Raw genomic sequence first — 23158 nt, 5'->3', positions numbered from 1 at the left:
GGCAATTCAAGTCCAGGTGGACCAAACATCACATTTTCAAAATTTACTTTTAAAACTTGGAAAATCTGTCAAAAAAGGTGCCGGAACTCCATTCCGGTGAGTTCTATGACAAAAAAAAGCACTGAGAACAACTATTGATTTTCCTGAGAACCAAGGCTCTACTTGATTGAATGAAATGAATGAAAAATATTTTAAATAGACTTAGGTTGAATATTGCTGAGTAGCTGGTTTCTGTTGATAAAACAACAGGGATCTTGGCAAAAACGTAACACACCTAGGAAGAAATGGCTTACATGCATCCCTGGTTGGGCATTACAGTACTCAGTCCAGTGAAAAACAGCTGCTTTTTGTTCCAGAATATGGCTTTCCCAAGCGAGGACAGTTATATTAAATTCTTGGAGCACAATAAAACTTGGAGCACAATAAAACAAACCTTTGCACATGTTGGTGAGGAGGATCAGAAACACTGCAACTCTGTTTTAAAAATGTATAACTGGTTAATGTTGCATAGAAAGGACAGGTAAAGATTTTCTGTTTTTTTTCAAAATATACTCATAACTGGAGTCTAAAATCTATTTTGATAATGAGCAAGTATTCAGTGCTTATACCAGATTTAATTATTGAGAATAAAAATGTGTGATCTTGTCAGTTCATCTTTAATCATCAGGGAATCGTTTCATCATGTTATGGGAGAACAGGAGGAAGCATTACATCAAATTATTGCATATTAGAAAATGACTTCCATCTTAACCCTGTAAGGAAGTCTCCTTATAGGAAAACAAGGTGTTTTTAATAAACAATACATTGAAATACATATTATTCATCAAAGTAGGAAAACATATTGTAAATGTAGTTGCTTTCTCACCTTAAACTGTATATTAACACCATTAGTTTGATAAATAGAATGGAAATGAAGAGAAGATAACATTCAAATCCACATAGCTGAATTTCCTGGGGCATTAATTTACAGCTCTAGAAGGGTTGTTTACAAAGGCGATTGGTATTAAGCCACAGGATTCTGTAAAGATTATCACATACAATTAAATTTAGAAAAGAATGTATCCATGGGAACAGCCAATGCCTAACTTGAGAGTATATGCAAATCCTTATTTGATTTAAAAGAAACATTCAATGTCCCTCCCACACTATCTCCTTAATCAGCAACAAAATAGATTTTAATCTATGGAGGTTTGCTGACAAATACTGTATATTGCATGTTTTATTGTTTTCCTAAAGACCTTACAATCAGGGAAGAGAAGTCCAGTGGTCTCATTTAATGAGATAGTGTCTGACTCTTATGGGAGACATTGCTGAAATGTTCAGTAATGTACATGATGGTTATTTGCATAATTTACCTTTGTTAATTGTCTCAAATGTGCAATATTCCCTTGAACTGCAGTAACACCATGGAAGACTGACTAAATCGATTTTCCATAGTACACTCCTGTTGTTCTACTTGAGCAGGTTTCTGGTTGAAAAAGGAATGGAAATTCAAAAGATTCTTCAGAGCAGTTCCATATTTTAATAACTCCCTCCCAATCCTTATTTTCTCTGTGTTTTAGAATTATTCTGCATCTCTTCAATATCCTAGTTACAAAAACTTTAAGATTATTTTTTGGTGCCACATTTCTCCACCTCTGGCAACTTTTGGAACAACCATGATCTGGATGAGAATCTCCATAGACATTTAGCTACGCACTTTGGGAAGAACACCCTTTGAATGGTGCAGGAGTATGAAGGGATTTCCAGAAAAGAAATGCAGACTATAGGACCATTTGCACTTCAGTTTGAGATGCAGACAACACAGACTCATCCTCACAGCCTGTGCTTGTGTTCAACAGTGAAGGGACACAGGGTAGAAAACATCCTGCCAAAAGCACAGCTCCATAACACAATTCTTTCAGCAGTTCCAAGAAGGCTCCATACCCTGTGGATGCAGATAAACCTCAAAGTAGCCTCAACGACTCTCTAAAAGAATGCAAATGACCAGCTGTCTGCAAGGAATATAAATCATCCCCCACCATCCAGTCAGAGCTGAAGAAGCTTCTTGGATGAGAAGCAAAATGTCTTCAAAGAAAAACAAGAAAGTCCAGTTGCATCTCAAAAAAGCTTCTTTGGGACAACCATGATCTGAATGACTGAGAATCTTCATAGACATTTATCAAAGTCAAGCTTTAAAGTGTGCTTGCTTTATTTTTTGCAAGCCAGGATCTCTAATCTAGAGATTACTTTGCAGGCCAATGTACTGTTCATTAGATCCTATCAACATTGAAGTGTATGCAGTGTATTTCCTACATACTTGCAATTTGAGGGTTCTCCAAGACTCATAATTCCAGCAGATGGCAGCTGTGGCTAGGAGGGTCTTTGCACAGATTTGTCTGGTGTGCCAGTTGCACCTGGTCCTGGTTTGGTAGGCCCTATTTATTGTTACATGTGCCTTGGTCATCTCCAGATTGGAGTATTGCAATGCACTCGACATGGGACTGCCCTTGAAGAGTATTCAAAGGCTTCAGCTGCTACAGAATGCAGTGGTCCAAGCAGTGATGTACATTCCTAGAGCAGCACATGTTACATCTCTGCTCCATGAGCTGCACTGGTTGCCAGTTTGCTTCTGGGTCCAATTCAGGGTGCTGTTTTTAGCATTTAAAGTCCTTCCTGGCATGGGGTCTAATTATTTGAGGAACCCCCTCTCTCTGGTTGCATCAGCCTGCCTTGCTAGATCTGGCAGAGTAAGCATGTTGTATGTACCATTGGTCAGGAACCTTCATTTGATGGGACCAAGGAGACATGCCTTCTTTGTTGCAGTGCCTGCCTTATGGAACATTCTTTCTGAAATTAGACTAGCCCCATTCCTTTTGTTATTCCTAAAAGCCCTCAGATCTTGAATATGTTGTCAGGCCTGGAGCTGGCAGGGAACCAGAGAACTGCTCAGATGGTCCATTTTTATAATATTTATTAATAAGATTTTCATATTATATACTTTTCATTTTTGTTTTTTGTTTTTATTGGTTTTTGTTTGCTGCTCAGTGTTGCCTTTGGTGAGATGGACAGCTACAAACATTTAACTGATAAATGAATGATAATTGATAAATATTCTTATGCTCTTCAAAGCAGTCCTCAAATCCACATTCTTTAGAAGGTCTTAAGTGCTTAGTTCTTATGCTTTGGTGCAACATAGCATGTAAAAACACTTGAATAGGAATAGAATAGAACTGGAAGGGACCTTGGAGGTCTTCTAGTCCAGCCCCTTGCTCAAGCAGGAAGACCTATACCATATCATGCAAGTGACTATCTAGCCTCTTAAAAATCTCCAGTGATGGAGCGCCCACGATTTCTGGAGGCAAGCTGTTCCACTGGTTAATTGTCCTCACAGTCAGGAAGTTTCTCCATAGTTTCAGGTTGCTTCTCTCTTTCGTCATTTTCCAACCATTGTTTCTTGTCCTGCCCTCTGTGGCTTTGGTGAATAACGTGACCCCCTCTTCTTGATGGCAGCCCCTCAGATATTGGAATACTGCTATCATGTCACACCTATTTCTTCTTTTCTTTAGACTAGCCAAACCCAAGTCCTGCAGCCATTCTTCGTATGCTTTAGTCTCCAGGCCTTTGATCATCTTAGTTGCTCTTCTCTGAATTTTTTCCAAACTCTCAACATCTTTTTTGCGATATGGTGACCAAAATTGGCTGCAGTATTCCAGGTGTGGTCTTACTAGGGTCTTATAACACGGTACTAATTCTTCGTGTGATCTTGATTCTATGCTTCTGTTTATACAACCCAGGATTGTATTAGCTTTTTTGGCTGCTGCTGCACACTGCTGGTGCACTGCTAGTGATTGTCCACTAGGACTCCAAGGTCCCTCTCACAGTTACTGTTTTTAAGCCAGGTCTCTCCCAATCTGCACTTGTACCTTTGATTTTTCCTGCCTGTAAAACTTTGCTTTTTCTCCACATTAAAAAAATGTTGGATAGGATCCATTGTTCAAGTTTGTCAAGATCTTTTTGGATTTTGAGTTTGTGTTCTGGGGTGTTGGCTACTCCTGCCAGTTTGGTGTCATCTGCAAATTTGATGAGTTTCCCTCCAATTCCCTCATCTAAGTCATTGATGAAGATATTGAAGAGTACTGGGCCTAAGACGGAGCCTTGTGGTACCCCACTGCTTACTTCTCTCCATGTGGATGTAGTGCCATTAAGGACTACAGTTGAGTCCGGTTTGCCAGCCAGCTACAGATCCATCTGGTGGTGATGTTGTCTATTCCATCTTTTTCTAGCTTACCAAGGACTTCTTTTAGGCTGTTTGTATGACATCAGAATGTGTTCCAAATCCCATTGTTCCTACCCAGTGCTTTTTTTGTAAAAGAAAAAGGTGCCGGAACTCACACATGTCATACAACCTGCCTTGCCTAACCTACAAGGTTCCATCGAAAAAAAGGTGCCAGAACTCCGTTCTGAGCGTTATATGAGAAAAAAAAGCCCTGTTCCTACCACAATAGGATTATTATCTAAGACTTCTTTTTCTTGTTCCATGCTGATTTTTTTGGAAACCAGAGCAAAACTGCTATTTTCTTATGCAACATTGCAGTTCTGCAGAACTGTAGAGGATAGTTGACTTTTCCATGGGTGAGAATCTTTTTTCACTCTGCCTCCTGACCCTGAACTTCAGCTTCCTGATTTTGGAATCTATAGAAATGGTTTCGCATCTCTCTCCCCCTGTCCCCTGTTTGTTGCCATAGCAGCATTCTAACTATATCTGTTGGTATTATCGGCTACAAAAAATGCGAACAAGTTATCTTTTCACTTTTGCAGCTTGCTAGAGGATTTTAAATTTAAGAAAAAAGGAAGCTATGCATCTGAAAAGATTTTCCTCATAATAACCACTCAGATTTTTTAATTTTTTTGACAAATGATCATAGATATGTACATGACATGAACTCAAAACGTGCATGGGAGCATTAACAATTTAACATTCCTTGTACATGAAGTGAGATGATTTTTTATTACTTCAGGATTGGTGGTAGTTTAGAGGCCAGGCAGTGATTGAATAATTTCTGTTGTATGTTTTTACCAGTCAGTTGAATGGGAACACTGTTTAGTTCATGGTGTTCCCTGCATATCCTGTATTTTTAAGGTCAGACAGGATGATTGCAGATCAGCTTTGAAATGTTTTGGAGGAACTGGGGAGTAAAAACAATGTTTTTTCTTATTTCTTTGTGTCAAATTTTAGATTATAAGATCCTCAGAAGACAGAAATATTTTATAATTGGTAGTGTTTACAGAAATAAGAACAGAGGTGACAACATTCAAATAGAGTACCTCCTCTGAAATTCATTCATGTAGAATCCTTCTGTATTATTCAAAAGGCATGTAACAAAGCCTTTAACAAATGCTCTCATATTTATTTTATCATTATAATTTTCCATTTGGCTTACAGTATGGGAATACTATGTACACTAGTATAAACTCTTCCCAAAAAAGTCAATCTTAATGTTTTTTCTGTTGTTATTTTAGGAGCACAGCTTTTTAGCAGCAGGAATGAATTTCGAATCAGCACCCTGACATTTCATCCTCTTGATCCAAATGTTTTTCTTTGTGGAGGATTCAGTCCAGAAGTTAAAGCCTGGGATATAAGGTCTTCTAAGGTAAAAATAAAATTGAAACCAAAATTATTTGAACTTGCTTTTGATAAACGTCCTGGAAATAATAAATCTATGTGGGTAGCTAATGATATTATTTTGGAGAGGATAATTGGCATTTTCTGTTGAAATAGCATGGGAACATGAGTTCTTTTCTATTATTTTTGCACTACGATGTAAAAGTAAATTGCTAAAACTCTTGATACATTCTCTCTAAAACAAAAACCAGATAAAGAAGAAAAAGTAGGGGCATGTTTGATAAGTCTATTTTGTATTTAATTTCCTTGTCACTTACTGCTGTGCATGTTCTGAGAGTTGTGATAACTATTAAAAGGTAATTTTCACCCGTTGAAACTGATTTACTAGTAAGGCATCATTTGCTGAAATAAGCAGCAATTTGTAAGTTTTTGAAACTGTCTGCCAGAGGTTTTTTTCTGTTCTTTTTTATTGTTGTTTATCTGCAACAACCTTTAATGTTTATTTGTGGTGTGGATCTATCATCATGAAGTTTGATATCAAAAGACCACTCTGTTTATCTGAGGAAAATTTGATTAAACACAGTGGGACTTACATATAATGTTCAATTGACAGGAAGTACTACACAGAAGGAGAATATGATAATTAACTATGATTTCATATGCTAAAAGTAAGAGATTACATATAAAAGGAAACTGACTAATTACACAATAATAATTGTCTCTCATAGTATGGTAAAGGGCAGTGATCAGGTTCTCCAGAGGATAGTCTAAGGCAATTGAATATGATGTAAGTTATTTTAAGAACTAATATTTTAGTGCTTTAATATCCATGAAGAGATAACCACAAGAAAGAACATGTCTGCTCTAAGACATATTTTGAATATCCTGTCATTTGTCGGCTTTACTAAAGTCCACACTGCTGGTCCCACTGGATTTTCTAACTATATTCAACTTGGAAGTTTCAAAACCCTTTTGTGTATGACTTCTGAGTTTTTCTATGTTAATAATAATTTTACATCCTATTTACATTTAAATCTCTCTTGTTCCAAGTTTATATTCTTATAGTATTTTTGATTTGACCTCTTAATCAAAATACTTACAATATGTTTCAATATTTCTGATATCATTATTTGTAGTCAGATTGATTCTAATGTTATACAATTCAGGTTACTTGGCAGGATATGCATGTTGAAACATCTTCTCTGCGACCAGTAATGTGTTGTGGTGGATGGGTAGGAGATGAGGATATTTTTTAATAGCAAAATAGGTATCGGTATGGGAAGTATAGAAACTGGCAATCTTAGTACAAGATGCTAGCTAAAATGGTATTAGTTACTTTGGGCCAAGTGTGTCATGTAAACCAGTGGACTTCATTTATGGTTCAGGTTATTTCATTAAACTATTATTCAGTTAACTATGGGTTATTGTTGGAACACAGTCAGTCTCTTTCTCACTAAACAATTCTTCCCTTATGCAGTCACGCATTTTGATTGAGGAGAAAAATCATGGCAAGAGAAATGCTGGGAATTGAGTTCATTCTGGATTTATTAAGCATATGCATCATTCATTATTACAGTGAGTTCTAAACCTTTTTGCAATGGTTTGCTTTACGAACATCCCAGTACACTGCATATAATTTCCCATCTATGGAATGTAGACAATGGTATATTGGTATACAAGATAGTATCCAGGTTAGACCTTTTGCTGTAAGTTGCATAATATAGCATAACCAAGATCAGGATAAAACTGTCTTGTCTTAGCAGCCTCTACCAAAGTCAAGGACATATAATGCTTGCTGGGCTTTGCAAATTATTATTGGTCTTTTATTTGATTTGCCAAAGTCATAGCACATTGACCAGTCTCTTCCAGAAGAAGGTATCTTTTCAATGGAATGAGAGAAAGCATTCAAAGTTTTAAAGTCTACATTTATTTATTTATTTATTTATTTATTAGTTTTTATAAACCGCCCTTCTCCCGAGGGACTCGGGGCGGTGTACAGAGGAAGGACGAAGTATACAGACCGAACAATAAAATAATAAGAAACACTAATGAACACAAACTGGGACCCCAATTAACGCTATCATGCCAGGCCAGCCTGCTGGAACAAAAAAGTTTTTAAGTCGCGACGGAAGGTACGGAGGTCAGGGGCCATCCGGATTTCGGTAGGTAAGGTGTTCCAGAGGGCTGGCGCACCCACTGAGAATGCCCTCCCCCTGGGGGCCACCAGCCGACATTCCTTGAGCGGTGGCACCCTGAGGAGGCCCTCTCTGTGGGAGCGCACAGGACGGTGGGGTGCTGATATCGGCAGAAGGTGCTCCCGTAGGTAGTCCGGACCCATGCCATGTAGGGCTTTGAATGTCATTGTTAGCACCTTGAACTTCACACGGAAGGCAACCGGAAGCCAGTGCAGCGCACGGAGGAGAGGTGTGATATGGGAGTATCGGGAGGCTCCCAAGAGTGTCCGTGCCGCCGCACTTTGCACCAGTTGAAGCTTCCGAGTGGATCTCAAGGGCAGCCCCATGTAGAGAGCGTTACAATAGTCCAGGCGAGATGTCACAAGGGCATGGGTGACTGTACGTAAGGAATCCAGGTCTAGATAAGGCCGTAGTTGGCGAACTAGTCGAACCCGGGAGAAGGCCCCCTTGGTCACAGCTCCAATGTGGTCTTCCAGGGAGAGCTGCGAGTCTAGGAGGACACCCAGGTTGCGGGCCCTATCAGCAGGGGGAAGTAACTTGTCCCCAATGTTAAGCAGTGGGACGTTCTGAATCTCCTGGCTTGCCGGTACGTACAGCCATTCAGTCTTGTCCGGGTTCAGTTGAAGCCTGTTTCTCCCCATCCATTCCCGGACCGCTTTCAGGCAGCGGGACATCACGTCTAGGGCATCACTGATATTGTTAGGAGTTGAGATAAAAAGCTGGGTGTCATCAGCATACTGATGGTACCCTACTCCAAAACTGCGAATGATCTCACCCAGCGGTTTCATGTAGATGTTGAACAGGAGAGGCGAGAGGACCGACCCCTGAGGGACTCCGCAAGCGAGAGGCCTCGGGGTCGACCTCTGTCCCCCTGTCAGCACCGACTGCGAGCGACCCTGGAGAAAGGAGGAGAACCAACGCAGAACCGTGCCTCCCACTCCCAGTCCCCTGAGGCGTCGCAGCAAGATACCATGGTCGATGGTATCGAAAGCCGCCGAGAGGTCTAATAAGACTAGGACAGAGGAATGGCCCCTGTCCCGGGCTCTCCAGAGATCATTCATCAGAGCGACCAATGCCGTCTCCGTGCTGTAGCCCGGCCTGAAACCCGATTGGTACGGGTCTAGATAAACCGCTTCATCCAGGATCTGAGGAAGTTGGTGCGCCACCACGCTCTCAACAACCTTCGCAAGGAAGCGAAGATTGGAGACTGGACGAAAGTTATTCAAAGAGGATGGGTCCAAGGTGGGCTTCTTGAGGAGAGGTCTCACCACCGCCTCCTTCAAGGCGGTGGGGAAGTGACCCTCACTCAGAGAAGCAGAGATGACCGCTAGGAACCAGCCTCGTGTCGCCTCTCGAGCTGCATAGGCCAGCCAGGAAGGGCACGGGTCCAGTAAGCATGTGGAGGAGCTCAACCTTCTCATAATCCTGTCCACTTCCTTAGGAGTTACAGGATCAAATTCTTCCCAGATGACGTCGACAAGACTGTCCATGTCTTGTTCTTCCATCTCAGCCCAGTTGGAGTCCAGACCAGTTCGAATCCGAGCGATTTTATCCAGCAGATATTGACCAAATTCCTCGGCTCGACCCTGCAAGGGTTCCTCCCTCACCTCTTGGTTTAATAGGGAGCGAGTCACCCTGAACAAGGCAGCCGGGCGATTATCTGCGGACGCGATGAGGGTGGAAAAGTAGTTGGATTTTGCCACCCTTATCGCAGCGAGATAAGACCTGGTGAGGATTCTTAGTCGCAATCGGTCGGATTCGGATCGACTGGCCCTCCAACGGCTCTCTAGGCCCCGTCTCCGACGCTTCATCTCCCGGAGCTCCTCGGTGAACCATGGGGCTCGCTGGGATCTGCGCCGGGTCAGAGGCCGCAAGGGTACAACTCGGTCCAGAGCCTCCGTGGCTGCCTTTTCCCAGGCTTCCACTAAGGCTTCCGCCGAGCTGTGAGCAGGGGGTGCATGCGAGTCCCTAAGCGCTGCCTGGAACTTATCAGGGTCCATTAGGCGCCTAGGGCGGTACCATCTGACTGGCACCGTGCAACCACGGTGGGGGGTGGCAAGGGGGAAGTCTAGCCGCAGGAGGTGGTGATCGGTCCATGACAGGGGCGTAATAGTTGTGGCACCCCCACCAACATCATCACGCCACCGTCCAGACAAGAACATCAAGTCTGGGTTGTGGCCTCTCTCATGAGTCGGCCCAGAAATTATTTGCAACAGGTCCATGGCCGTCATGGAAGCCATGAACTCCCGAGCCAGTTCGGACGATCCTCCCAGGGACGGTAGATTAAAGTCGCCCAAGACCATGAGTCTTGGGAATTCAACCACCAACCCTGAGAGGACATCGAGTAGCTCGGGCAGGGCCGCCGCTGCACGATTAGGTGGTAGGTACGCCAGCAGCAGACCCAACTGCGCCCCTGGGCCGAATCTCAGTAGGAGAGACTCACACCCGACCATCTGAGGGTTGGTGGTCTCTCGCGGGCTAAGGGATTCCCTGATGATAACTGCCACTCCCCCGCCCCTCCCATGAGCCCGGGGCTGGTGCAGTACCTGGAAACCTGGCGGACAGAGGTCAACCAGAGGAACATCCCCCTCTGGGCCCAGCCAGGTTTCCGTGATGCAGGCCAGGTCCGCATGCTCACTCTCCACTAGGTCACGAATGAGGTGAGCTTTGTTAGCTGCGGACCTTGCATTCAGGTAGACCAGCCTTAGCATGGGAGGGTGCGCACCTTTGCTCCCGGGTCCTCCGGGGGAGAACAGAGGGTCGGAGCGTCTCACCGCCTGTACAGGGCGGAGATGACACTCCCGGTGACGATACGGCCCTCTGTCTGTGGACCTTCTGCCATTCCCCACCATCCTAGGGATGGGACGTTTGTCAGTACGCCACTGGGTGTTATCGGCGACTGGTCCTCGTTGTACGCCGTCGCGAACGGCCGTGGGCCTGGCATGCGTTATGGTGGCTGGAAGGCGTGCCTTTCCCGCGCAACCATAGTCTTCTCCCTCCCCCCTCCCTAACCCCACAAAAAACTTAACTAAGAACTTAATCAGGGGCCTCTTGTTGGGCTTATGCTGGAGGCCCCTGACCCTGCCTGGCCATCTCTCAGAGGCCCAGTGGTTGGGCCCGTCATCAAGATTGGATGTGATGCAGGCGGGTCGCACCCAGGAGAGTGGGGAACCCCTGAGGGCGTGCAGTGCTATGCTAGAGTATTGAACGAGCATAGTCACAGGAGGTTCCGGGAAGGCTGTCCCCTGGATGGTGAATTTGCAGGAGGGTCGAGTCGGGTAGGTGCGTATCTGGATCGTCGCCCTGCCACTGCCACTTGGCCGGGCGAACCCCCAGAAGCAGGCCACTCCTCATCCTCTCACGATGGGTTGTGTCTCTGCTTCCGGAGGTGGTCCAGAACGTACTCTGGGTGAGGCATACCCCATAGAGCTCTCACCTCTATGGGGTAGCAGGTGTAAGGCCCAGCCACTCTGCCACTGTGGCTAGCACCCAGGCCCGTTATGTCCTGTGGGGAGAGAATGGGCAAAGATGGGTGAGAGTGGGCAGAAGGCAGGATGGAGGGATCCATTAATTGGCGTCAGCTCCGGTGGTTCTCAGCTCATCCTTCGTCACCCAGATCCAGCAAGGCCTTGAGAATATTTGTAGAGACTGATGCCTCTGATGTAGCCCTGGGAGCAGTATCCCTCCAGGCAGATCAACACTCCTCCAGTCTGTTCCCCCTGTGGGTATGACTCCCAGAAACTGAATATAGCTAAGAAAAAGTACATCATCTGGTATAAGGATTGCTAGCAATTAAAGCTGCCTTGAAACTGGGCAAGATCTGCTAGAAGGGGTCCAATATCTAGTAGAAGGCTAATCTTAACAATCACAGTCTTGAGCATCTTCAGACAATCAGGAAGCTGAACCATAAGACAAATTCAGTGGTCATTGTTTTTCCTCCTGCTTTAATTTTAAAATTACTTACATCCACATCAGCCATGATAAAGGAGCCCATGACCTTTCCAGGAAACCATAATCTGAGTGCTCTGATACTGACTCAGCCTCCAGAAAAAAAATGCTGCTATCACTGTTCCAATAGCAAATCTACTTCACAAGTTACAAAAACAGCAGCACCTAGAGTACTACACCTGGGCCCATCAGAGGGAAATTGAGGCCACTCCTAATAATCCTCCTCAATATTGAATATTGAATATTGGATCAGAATCTTTTACACTTTTAAGTCTGGTATTACATTCCTGTTGGACCTTATGGGGTACTGTATAGTACTGAAATTGTGCCATGATATCCCATTGGTCATTCAAAATTCTGCCCTTGGTGGGCAGGGATTTCTGGTGGCCACATCTCAAGATGAAGTTGGGAAATATGTTCCTTCATGCCTTGTTTGCTACCTATCCAAGGCATTCAGGGGCAGCTAGTTGGAAAAAGCCTACCATTGCCAACACCAGAAGGACTCTGGCAAACTGTATGTCTCAACTTCATCACAGAGCTGCCTCTTGTCAAAGGGAGCATTTTCATTCCTTGTACAGGCTTACCCACAGACAAAAATGTGGCGAGTATCTTTTTAAATAACATATTCTACATGGGTTACCAGAACACCTGATGTCAGACTGGGGTCCACAGCTCACTTCTTCATTTTGGCAGACACTCTGACAGGTTGACATGCAACTTCATCTTTCTTTGGCTCATTATCCACAATCAGATAGGAAAATATGCTTCACTCTCCGTTGCCCTGGATGCATCTTGCATACCTTTCTCAAGTTCGTGTTCCTTACTCTCTATAATATAGGTCATCCCCTTGGTTTCCAGAGGTTCTCTAGGATATAAAGTAGAAAATACCTCGATTATAGATGAAGGTGGACAGAACATAAATCTGACTGAGCATGGGTTTATACTCAGATTTTAGCCTTCTCAGTGTTGATAGGAGGAGCAAAGAATTCTTACTTCTTATTGCATCAGTGTGTTGTCATCCAGTAACTTTAAGGCAGCTAATTCTCTTCTGGGAAGGATCTAACTGCATTTGTAACCAGTTAACACAGCATTTTGCTGATGAACTCACTCAGAGTTGCTCAAGTCTGGATTTCACTTGGACAGAGTCTAATGTGACATCTGGGACCTCTTGCCAGGATATCTGGGATTCATTTTGACGTCTGTCTTCTCTACCGAGGAAGTAAATGGGATGCGTTCGACAATGTCCTCTGCTACTTGTAGCCTAAACCCTTGTCCCTTGTGGCTTCATTGCGTGCCCAGAAGAGGATATATTCTCTGGATCTGGAAGATTATCAGCACCTTCTTTGGGGAGAGAGTGTTTCTGGCAGCTTTGAGTGAGGTTATGGTAGACTTTCTTCTTAGGAGTCCTCTAGATTCAAACTTCCTTTTTTAGCAAAGGTTGCAGCGACAGTGTCAGTGCTTTAAATTTGGCAAGGTCAAGAAACAGAAGCAGCAGGGATTTATTTTTGTGAGTAAAATAATAGAACCTTGAAGATCACTCCCTAGAGACTAAAATGGACAATGTGAAATTTGAGCGGGCCCCAAACAAGGAGTATATATCGAAGGTGGTGACCCTTTGAGAGCTGTATGCAACGAAATTTCATTTTGATGTATGCCGATTGGTGTACATTCAAAGTGACAATAAAGTTATCATTATCATCTGTTGGAGTTTCTCTTTATTCCGTCTTATACTTAACAAAAAGAAGTTGTGATTATTTTCAGTTTCTTTCTCTCACTTTCCTCTTTCTCAAGATTGAGTCATCTTTTCCCCATCTCTTAATGGTTTATCACTCCCTTCCTCTTTCCCAAACCCATTCTTTCTGGGATTAACTGTAGAGTGTCCAAGATAAACTGTAGCATGTCCAAGATAAAATGTCAGCCTTATCAGTCAGGATTTAGGATTTTTGGTTGCATTAGTGGATTATATTCGTTAAGTTCTGGATGGAAGATAATATGTCTGTCCTGATCCTGTTAAATGTATCAGTATCATTGACCCTAGTATCCTTCTGGATTGGCTTCAAGAGCTGGGATTTGGGGGCACCGTTTTACAGTAGTTCCAGACTTTCTTTAATGGCTGCATCCAGTCAGAAGTGGTAGAAAAGAGCCTACTACCTTATTGGATGCTGCAGGGGGCTGGTTTTCTTCCTCCAACTCTTTTAATATTTGCATGAAACTGCTAGGTGAGATCATCTGTCAACTTGGGCTGCAGTATCCTCAGTATCTCCTTGATATCCAGCTTTGCATTACTAGTTTGGGACATACTGGTGAGATACAGATCTTATCCCAGCATCTGGAGGCTGTGAATTGCTGGGTGGGAGAGAGCAGCTTAAAACTGAATGGTAGTAAAGTGGAGTTACTGTTTGTCCTTCAGGATGCTTGTGAGGTTCCAATAGCGAGACTTGATGGGGAAGCACTTATCCCTCTAGAAGCAGTTCCTTGTCTTGAGGTTCCTTCTAGGCTTATGGCTCCTGTTTGAATAAGGAATGGGATATGCATGTAGATCTGTTGATGTGCCATGTTTTGATTGAAAATACAATTAGATAGATTATGCTTTCACCCTGTACAGTAGATACACTGAACTAAACTGTTTACCTATATTTAAATTATGTTAAATAGATCATAGTTTTGAAATAAAAGAAAATGACTCTAGTATATATGTAAATGTGTAAATAATAGCACATTATATTTATATCTATATCTATATCTATCTATGTTGTTGTTGTTAACTGCGAAGTCGTGTCCGACCCATCGCGACCCTATGGACAACGTTCCTCCAGGCCTTCCTGTCCTCTACCATCTTCTGGAGTCCATTTAAGCTCACGCCTACTGCTTCAGTGACTCCATCCAGCCACCTCATTCTCTGTCGTCCCCTTCTTCTCTTACTCTCAATCTTTCCCAGCATTAGGCTCTTCTCCATTGAGTCCTTCCATTAGGTGGCCAAAGTATTTGAGTTTTAGCTTCAGGATCTGGCCTTCTAAAGAGCAGTCAGGGTTGATCTCCTCTAGGACTGACCGGTTTGATCGCCTTGCAGTCCAAGGGACTCACAGGAGTCTTCTCCAGCAACATAGTTCAAAGGCTTCAATTCTTTGGCACTCAGCCTTTTTTATGGTCCAACTTTCACTGCCATACATTGCAACTGGGAAGACCATAGCCTTGACTATACACACTTTTGTTGACAGGGTGATGTCTCTGCTTTTTAGTGTGCTGTCTAGATTTGTCATGGCTTTCCTCCCGAGGAGCAAGCGTCTTTTAATTTCTTGGCTACAGTCCCCATCTGCAGTGATCTTGGAGCCCAGGAAAATAAAATCTGTCACTACCTCCATTTCTTCCCCATCTATTTGCCAGGAATTGAGAGGGCCCGATGCCATGGTTTTCTTAATGTTAAGTTTGAACCCAACTTTTGCACTCTCCTTCTTCACCCGCAACAAGAGGCTCTTTAGTTCTTCTTCACTTTCTGCCATTACAGTAGTATCATCTGCATATCTTAGGTTGTTGATATTTCTTCCGGCAATCTTAATTCCAATTTTTGATTCATCTAGCCCTGCCTTTCTCATGATGTACTCTGCATATAGGTTAAATAGGCAGGGTGACAGTATACAGCCTTGCCGGACTCCTTTCCCAATTTTGAACCAATCAGTGGTTCCGTGTCCAGTTCTCACTGTTGCTTCTTGGCCCACATATAGGTTTTTCAAGAGACAAATAAGATGGTCTGGTACGCCCATCTCTTTAAGAACTTGCCACAGTTTGTTATGATCCACACAATCAAAGGCTTTAGCATAATCAATGAAGCAGAAGTAGATATTTTCCTGGAACTCTCTAGCTTTCTCCATGATCCAGCGTATGTTGGCAATTTGATCTTAATTTGTTCATAACATTGAAACTTCCTCAACAGCTTTCATGTGCCTGAATGATCTTTTATGGTTATATGGTTAACAGTTGTGTGATCAGACAGGTGTGTTAAGGTCTGCTTGTCTTGGAAAGATTAACCAGCACCCATTTTAGCAGGAACCAGGATCAGATAAACAAGAATAATCAAAGAAGAAAAAAACTACTTCATTCAAAAAAGAAAAAAAAGAAACAATGAGGAAGAAACAGCAATCTAATCAAAGTGAGTAGAACAAGCTATCACATATAAATAATCAGCAAATGCTGGTACCTAACCTACACAAAGGGAAGCAAGCTCAGAGAATAGCAAGAACTCAACACTTACAAACTTAACAGACATCCATCCTTAGATCCATTAGCAAAGATGTGACAACCTGTGGGCTACATGTGGCTCTGAGGCTCTAATCCTTGGAATAGCAACAAGTTTTTAATATGAAATTTGGCACCAAATGTCAATTTGACAAAATTTTTCATAGTTCTCCCATGAAATAAATAAAGTGTGTGTCCTGTCCCTCAGTTGAAAAATGCTGCCTCTTATAGCAGCATATTCAGAGCTCCTAGAAGGAGAGGTGCATCTATCATCAAGGTAACAGAAAAATCATTCTTTGTCCTTTAAAGTAATTCTAAATTTGGCTTCATCACTATGATAAACTTCCCTTGGATAGGTTTGTGTATGCTGCCAGAATTCTTGACTACCTCATTGTCTTTCCCAAATTGGACATAGCCAATTAACCCCAACGTGGAATTACATTTCTGTTTATTACATTTAACATTTTAGTAGATATAGTTGGCTATGAAGTTATTTCACTTATATCTGGTTTTGATATAATAGAAGGCATTTTTCTGGATAAATATCCCATGTGTTTGTCTCATTTAAAAGCTTTTTTGCCATAGGCTATATGCTGTAAAGTAACACAAAAAAAGATTGCAAACCATCTTAACTTATTTAAGATTCTTCAGGGAGAGACTTAGTCAGTAATAGAGCTTGCTTTGCACATAAACCAGGGATCTCAAACTCAGATTGTCTTGAATGCCGTATTAATGCCATATTAGTTTGTTAGCCTGAAGGCTGCAACTGTGAAGTCTATTCTTATATTGATTCAAAATCTCTAGTGAGTCAAACAGGGAGAAAATGAAAAGTATAATAATATGTCATTAAACATACATCTAGTAAATAGGCTATTTTTAACTGCAAAACACTACTTATGAATAAGAGTTGTGTAACATAGCCATTTCACTTTGACCTTTTGGTTGGCAGTGTTTTATATTAGCTAAAACACCATCTTATATATCGTTTCATGGTTCCGATAGATGAAACCCATTAAAAGAACTTTGAGGCACAATTCTTCCTTAAAGAACGTTTTATTCGGGAAACAAAGGATCGGCACTGCATAGTTGAACCCAAAAACTAAATTCCCTTCCCCCGGATACAAAGTAACAAAGTGCAGTTCCCACCCCCAATAAGCTGTCATAAATTACATTCTCCAATTAGCCTAAAACATGGGCTTTCTCCCCAGCTCCTCCGCCCGCCAAAACGTTATCAGCTCGTCATTGGGTTCCCACAAGCAACGTTATTATTATGGCTAGCTGAGCTCGAGCTTTCATCCCAAACCCCCTCCCCGTTCTGCCCCTGATTGCTAAATACCAGAAAAAGGTATGTTAAAAGCGAATAGAAAATGGCTGCATTTTCATCAGTTCTCAGAGCGGGAACATCCAATGTTTACAGCATTGACATACTGTATATTAGGGTGTGTTTATTTCATGATCATATCTAGAACAACACAATCTAAGAAACCTGTTCTAGAACTGTCCAAAATATTCCTTGCTTGCTTGTCTCAGCATCATTCTTTCTATCCTTTGTGTAACAAACAAATCTTGCTTGCTGGGCACCTTCTTTCCCATCCCTTGTCCGACAGAGACAGCGGGCAGTCAGGTCTGTACCTTCTCCTTGGCTGCTGCCTCCTCTTCCCACTTGAGCAGCCCCTGTCTGCTCTGTCCTAGCTGGGCCTCTTTGCTCTTCCAACTTGGTGCAGTCTCAGAGCACCAAAGTCGATAAGAATTCCCAGAGGGTGGTGCTGCTTGCTGGAAGAGGTCTCAGGTCTCTGACAATGTAGCCTGGCCTGCCAAGAACTATTTTCCTGGGAAATCTGCTGAGGCAAACTGAGAAGTAAGACACCCTGCTGCTGTTCTTCCAGGAGAAATCTCCCATGGCCTGCTCAGAGCCCCATCCTTTCCAGCAGTATATTGTGCCTCCAAAATATTGTGAGTCTTGGGAAATGACTTGCAACCCACGATTGAGACACGTCATTAAGAGTCCTGATTAGACAATGTTTAATTCAATCCTGGGCAAGTCCACAGAAGTCTGGAATAGAGCATCTGAAATGTTGAAAAATGTAGCTAAAAGAACCAGTCTGTAAGTTACTTTATGTATTTCCAAGGTTGTGTAACAGCTTGCTCAAAAATTAAAGGAGTAAAAAAGAGAGGGTGTGGCCCACATACTAACAAATAAATCCTATTCTTTTGTAATTTCATTGGTACCCAGAGTCACATTGTGAGTTATGTTTTCTGAGAATTCTACCTTTTAATTTTGGCCTTCCTTATTCTAGGACTCACAGTTGCTATTGCTTTGCTTCTTTTTTTCCTCACCTTTATGTTCTCTCTGTAGCTAATTAGCTACTGTCACTCCACTTGCTTGTCAAGCATTCTCTACAGTTTCATGCTTTTTCCCATCTGATCTTTTTAACTTCTCTCCTTTCCAAAGATTGCTGTTGCCAAGCAACAATTTCCTGTACAATGTGTTTATTGGAGTGCTCCCTTTCAATCAGAAATTTACAAATTCTTTGTGCAGCTTGAAATCATTCAAAAATTTTGTGGCAGGTTGTTGATATGAAATGTTCCTTCCACTTGCTTCCATTCCAAAATATTTCTTCAAAAGGCAACAGCAACTAGCTGAAGAAGGCTTTTAATATGTAAAGCACTCTCTATTTTGACTGTAGTTCTCCTAACCAATCGTTTACATTAATTTTTGTGGCAATGTTCATCTTTTCTCTTATTAAGTTATCCAAGTGCAATTATTTATTTGCAGAAATAAAGCTCAGTTTAGAATTAACCTGCACATATTGAAAGGAGAATCTTAATCACTTTGTGTCTTTAGCAAGAATCTTGGCACAGGGCAACAAAAGCAGTCTCTTCATTTTGATAGTATTCGGTTTGAGAATCCTTTTTGTTCTTCCCAACCTGCTGGATGCTTGAAAGGAAGTTTGCAAAGGGACTTGCTACCTCTGTTGATCTCTTGTCAGTCAGCATAACTCCCCAAAACAGAATGGAGCAAGAAGGGAGAGCTGGCGAAAGAGGGATTGAGTTTTAAAATGATTAGATTGAACAAGGGTCTAGAAGAAAAATCTGGAACAAAATTCCCCAGTGCATTGCTATAACAGATGCTGAAGATGAGTTGCTCAGAATAATGCCAACTATTCCATTCTAAGCCCTTTTTTCCTCTTCCTAATTACACTGGCTCCCTTGGCCAAGAAATGGAGATGAGCACTGTGCCCTAGAGATGGACAATACCTTTAATGGTATGAAGTAGACCAGCCTTCTCCATGCTTTGTAACGTACAGACACATATAAACGTGCATAGATGCAATACAAGGGGAGAACAGAGAGGCAATATATATGTGCATATCCTGATTATATCTTTACAGATATGTGGATTCAAAATCAGTGAAACAAAGAAAAACATGGGGGCTGTTTTGACCCAGCCAGAGCATAAAAGCTGAACAAGATTGGAAAATGTGAAGAGAGCTGGTTCATAGAATTAGGCATGATAGAATGGATAGCACCGTTATCATCACATTCAACACAAATGCTTTGTGGCATAAAAGAAAATACAGATGCCTTCTATAATCACTCTTGATTAAGGGGTAGGAAGAATCCCATAGCCAATACTGTACATGCTTCCTGTATTTCATTATTCTTCCCAGCCTGATCGAACATTGAGAATTAATTGTGGTATTTGTGATTCTGTCTGTCCATTTTTCAGTTACAGAACAAGTCCACAGTTGCTTGGATACAATTCAAGGTGCTGGCAGTCACCTTCAAAGCCCTTCTTAGCTTGGGTCTGAATAACTTAGGGAACCATATCCATATCTCCTTTTGTTGTTTCTGCTTGTCCCAGTGGCATGCTCTGAGTCCTGATGGCTAAGGAGAACGTTTTGTTTGCAATAGTGGCGAAGTTTTTGTATCGTAGCACCCTCCCTCTGGAACATTATCTCTGAAGCCTAAAGGCCTTAGATTGGCCTTTAACTTCTGGCCTTTTCTTACGGCCTTAAAGACTTGGTTCTGTGCTTGTTCCCAGGTCCTAAGGGTCTTATGGATGGATCCCATCTCCTGGGCTAATGGTTGCTTGTGATTTTTCATGGTAGCAATGTATAGTATTTATTATATTTGTGTATGTTTGTTTTTATTTTTAATATACTAGCTACTCAAAGTTATTTATTTGAAATGGGCAGCCATTCAAATTTATTGAACAAATAAACAAATAATTTGCCAGATACCAAGAGCCCTCTTAGTCCAGGAAACTTATCGGGTGATAATGAGAGTTCCACTGTTTGTTCTTTTCATACTTAGCCAGCATGGCTAACAATAAAGGATCTGGAAGTCCAAAAACACCTGGATGATACATATCCCTTGTTTTATAGCCTAACAACCAGACTTAGTGTTTTATAGGATAGCAACCAGTCTCACTACTGTACAACCAACTTTTTCCAATACTTAGGCTCCTGCCTTTTTGTTTTTTAGCATGAACAATAAAGCACTAGTCTTTCTTTGAAGAAAGCTTGACATTTTGAAGTTAAGTGCAGAAAGAGAATGGATAACGTTAGAATAAAATGTGCTTTGTAAAATAAAAAATCAAGAAATCTAATGAAGTTTTCTTTAAAAGCATACAGAAAGATTCTACTATGTAAGATCCAGTCTTCTTCCTTGAAAGAAATTTGCTCAATGGTTATAAAGAAAACATCAAAAGAACCATCAAAAGCTTTTTTTAGATCACCCATTAAATAGTGTAAAAAGTCAACTTTGAAATTAATAGCAAACAGTAGCAGTATTAATAGGTGATGAGGAGGAGGATGGTAATGATGACTCCAATATGCTGTTTCAGAATTTATATTTCAAATAGTTTAATAAAAGTTTTAATAGAATAAAAACCATGTGGAAAAGAAGAACTACTAAATGGAAATTGATGTTGCTATCAGGAAATGTAAAGGTTGTCTAATTAATAAATAATTTTTAAAAATATGTTATTCTAAAGACTACATAAGTTCCTTCGTGGTGGTGTTTTCACTACCAAATCTTGCCTGAGTTTTGAACTCATCTGCTTATGTTAGTAATGGGATTTAGTGGAATATAGGGAGAATATAGATATACAGATAGTCCTCGATTTACGGCCACAACTGAGCTCAAAATTTCTGCTGCTAAGCTAAACAGTTGTTAAGAGAATTTTGTCTCATTTTACAACCATTCTTGCCACAGTTGTTAAGTGAATCACAGCAGTTGTTAAGTTAGTAACAAAGTTGTTAAATGAATCTGATTTCCCCATTAACTTTGTTTGTCAGAAGGTTGCAGAAGATGATCACATAACCCTGGGGACACTGCAAAAGTCATAAATAAATGTCAGTTGCTATGCATCCAAATTTTGATCACGTGACCATGGGGATGCTGCAGCTGTCATAAGTGTGAAAAATTATCATAAGTCACTTTTTCAGTGCCATTGTAACTTTGAACAATCACTAAATGAACTGTTGTAAGTCAAGGACCACCTGTATATTTATATGGATATGACATGTCCTCTGAATGACATTAGAAGCTCAGCCCTCTCATTTTATACTGTATCCATCAGGGATCCAGCTAAGAGGTAGTGTTTTTAATTTGAGTGGCAGGTTTCATTTACCCAATCATCATAAGGTGGCCTTTGTCTATTTGTCAGAGAAGGGAAGTTGGAAATCGCTTGAGAGGGTTGTGCTATATTCACTGCCTGGAGGAAAGAAGATGGAAACATAATGAATAAGCAAAAAAATATTGTCTTTTGAATTTTTTAAAATCATAGGTTATAAAAGTCTACAAAGCCACAATTCAACAAACCTTGGACATCATGTTTCTCCGTGAAGGAAAAGAATTTTTTACCAGCACTGATGCAGTAAGCCAAGATTCAGCCGATCGTACCATCATTGCCTGGGACTTCCAAACTGCTGCAAAGATCTCCAATCAAATTTTTCACGTGAGATAGATATTTACTTTCTTATTTATTTTGAGGGTTCCTATATTGACATATAGGGACACGGTGGCTCAGTGGGTTAGGACGCTGAGCTTGTCGATCAGAAGGTCGGCAGTTTGGCGGGTCGAATCCCGAGTGCCACGTAACAGAGTGAGCGCCTGTTACTCGTCCCAGCTTCTGCCAACCTAGCAGTTCGAAAGCACGTAAAAATGCAAGTAGAAAAATAGGGACCAGTACGGTGGGAAGGTAACAGCGTTCCGTGCGCCTTTGGCGTCTAGTCATGCCAGCCACATGACCACGGAGACCTCCTTGGACAAGCACGTAAAAATGCAAGTAGAAAAATAGGGACCACTCCGGTAAGAAGGTAACAGCGTTCCGTGCGCCTTTGACGTCTAGTCATGCCAGCCACATGACCACGGAGACGTCCTCGGACAAGTGCTGGCTCTTTGGCTTTGAAACAGAGATGAGCACCGGCCCCTAGAGTTGGAAACGACTAGCACGCATGTGCGGGGGAACCTTTACCTTTACCTATATTGACATACAGTATATGAAAAATTTATCATGAACAGCAATTTGCTTGCAAAGCAGTTGAAAGAACTTTGTTGTGTTTCTTAAAAGATCACAAAATAGGATGACTGTGGAAAACTCAAGTACAGTCCAAGGTCAGTTGAACCTCTGAAGAAACAGCATAGTAGTCATGTCCTTCAGTTCGCTGCAAATTTATTTGGAATTTTCATCTACCCCAAGGGATGTCTTGGAATTATAATTTTAACAAAGCTGTTGTCTTTGATTTAAGACATTATCATTGTGCCAGGAAAGTAAAGCTTTCTTTGTCTCACAGCAATCTACCTAAGTATTAAAGATATCCTCAGAGGGCTTTCTGTAAGTCTACATGCTAGGCAATTGGTTCTTTTTTCCCCATAAACATTTTTGTCCAGTTTTTTATCTCAAGTGAAGACTATTTTTGCTGAGTCATCTGCAAACAGTTGTTTTGTACCCTGCTTCCTACCTCCTTCCGATGATCCTTATGGTAGCGTATGATCTTCAAAAATTATACAAGGCCAGAGCTGATTAAAACTTGGTGAAAAAACTATCAGAAATCATAAGATAGACAGAGAGAGAGAGAGAGAGAGCACAAGAGAGAAATGGGAAATACAAGGCAGAGAGGAAGGAAGGGTTAGTTGGGGACTTTCTCACAGAATGCATAATCATTCT

At 41.7% G+C, this 23158-nt stretch overlaps 1 protein-coding gene across 2 annotated transcripts in view; it reads left to right on the top strand.

Moving 5' to 3' along the window:
* The window catches only part of WDR25 (WD repeat domain 25), a 117219-nt gene that overhangs the window by 50430 nt on the left and 43631 nt on the right, over positions 1-23158 (top strand). For both annotated transcript variants that reach the window (XR_014490771.1, XM_083349078.1), the window contains exons 4-5: positions 5503-5633; positions 21776-21946. Coding sequence is in view for 1 of the 2 variants with exons in the window: in XM_083349078.1 (XP_083205204.1) it covers positions 5503-5633; positions 21776-21946 (302 nt within the window). In the remaining variant the exon portion in view is untranslated. The remainder of the gene's footprint in view (positions 1-5502; positions 5634-21775; positions 21947-23158) is intronic.

The sequence above is a fragment of the Vipera ursinii genome, assembly GCF_947247035.1.
Source record: "Vipera ursinii genome assembly, chromosome: 1".
NCBI classification, from domain to species: Eukaryota; Metazoa; Chordata; class Lepidosauria; order Squamata; family Viperidae; genus Vipera; species Vipera ursinii.
Note: the sequence above shows the minus strand (reverse complement) of the source record. Positions and strands in the feature narration are given on the sequence as shown.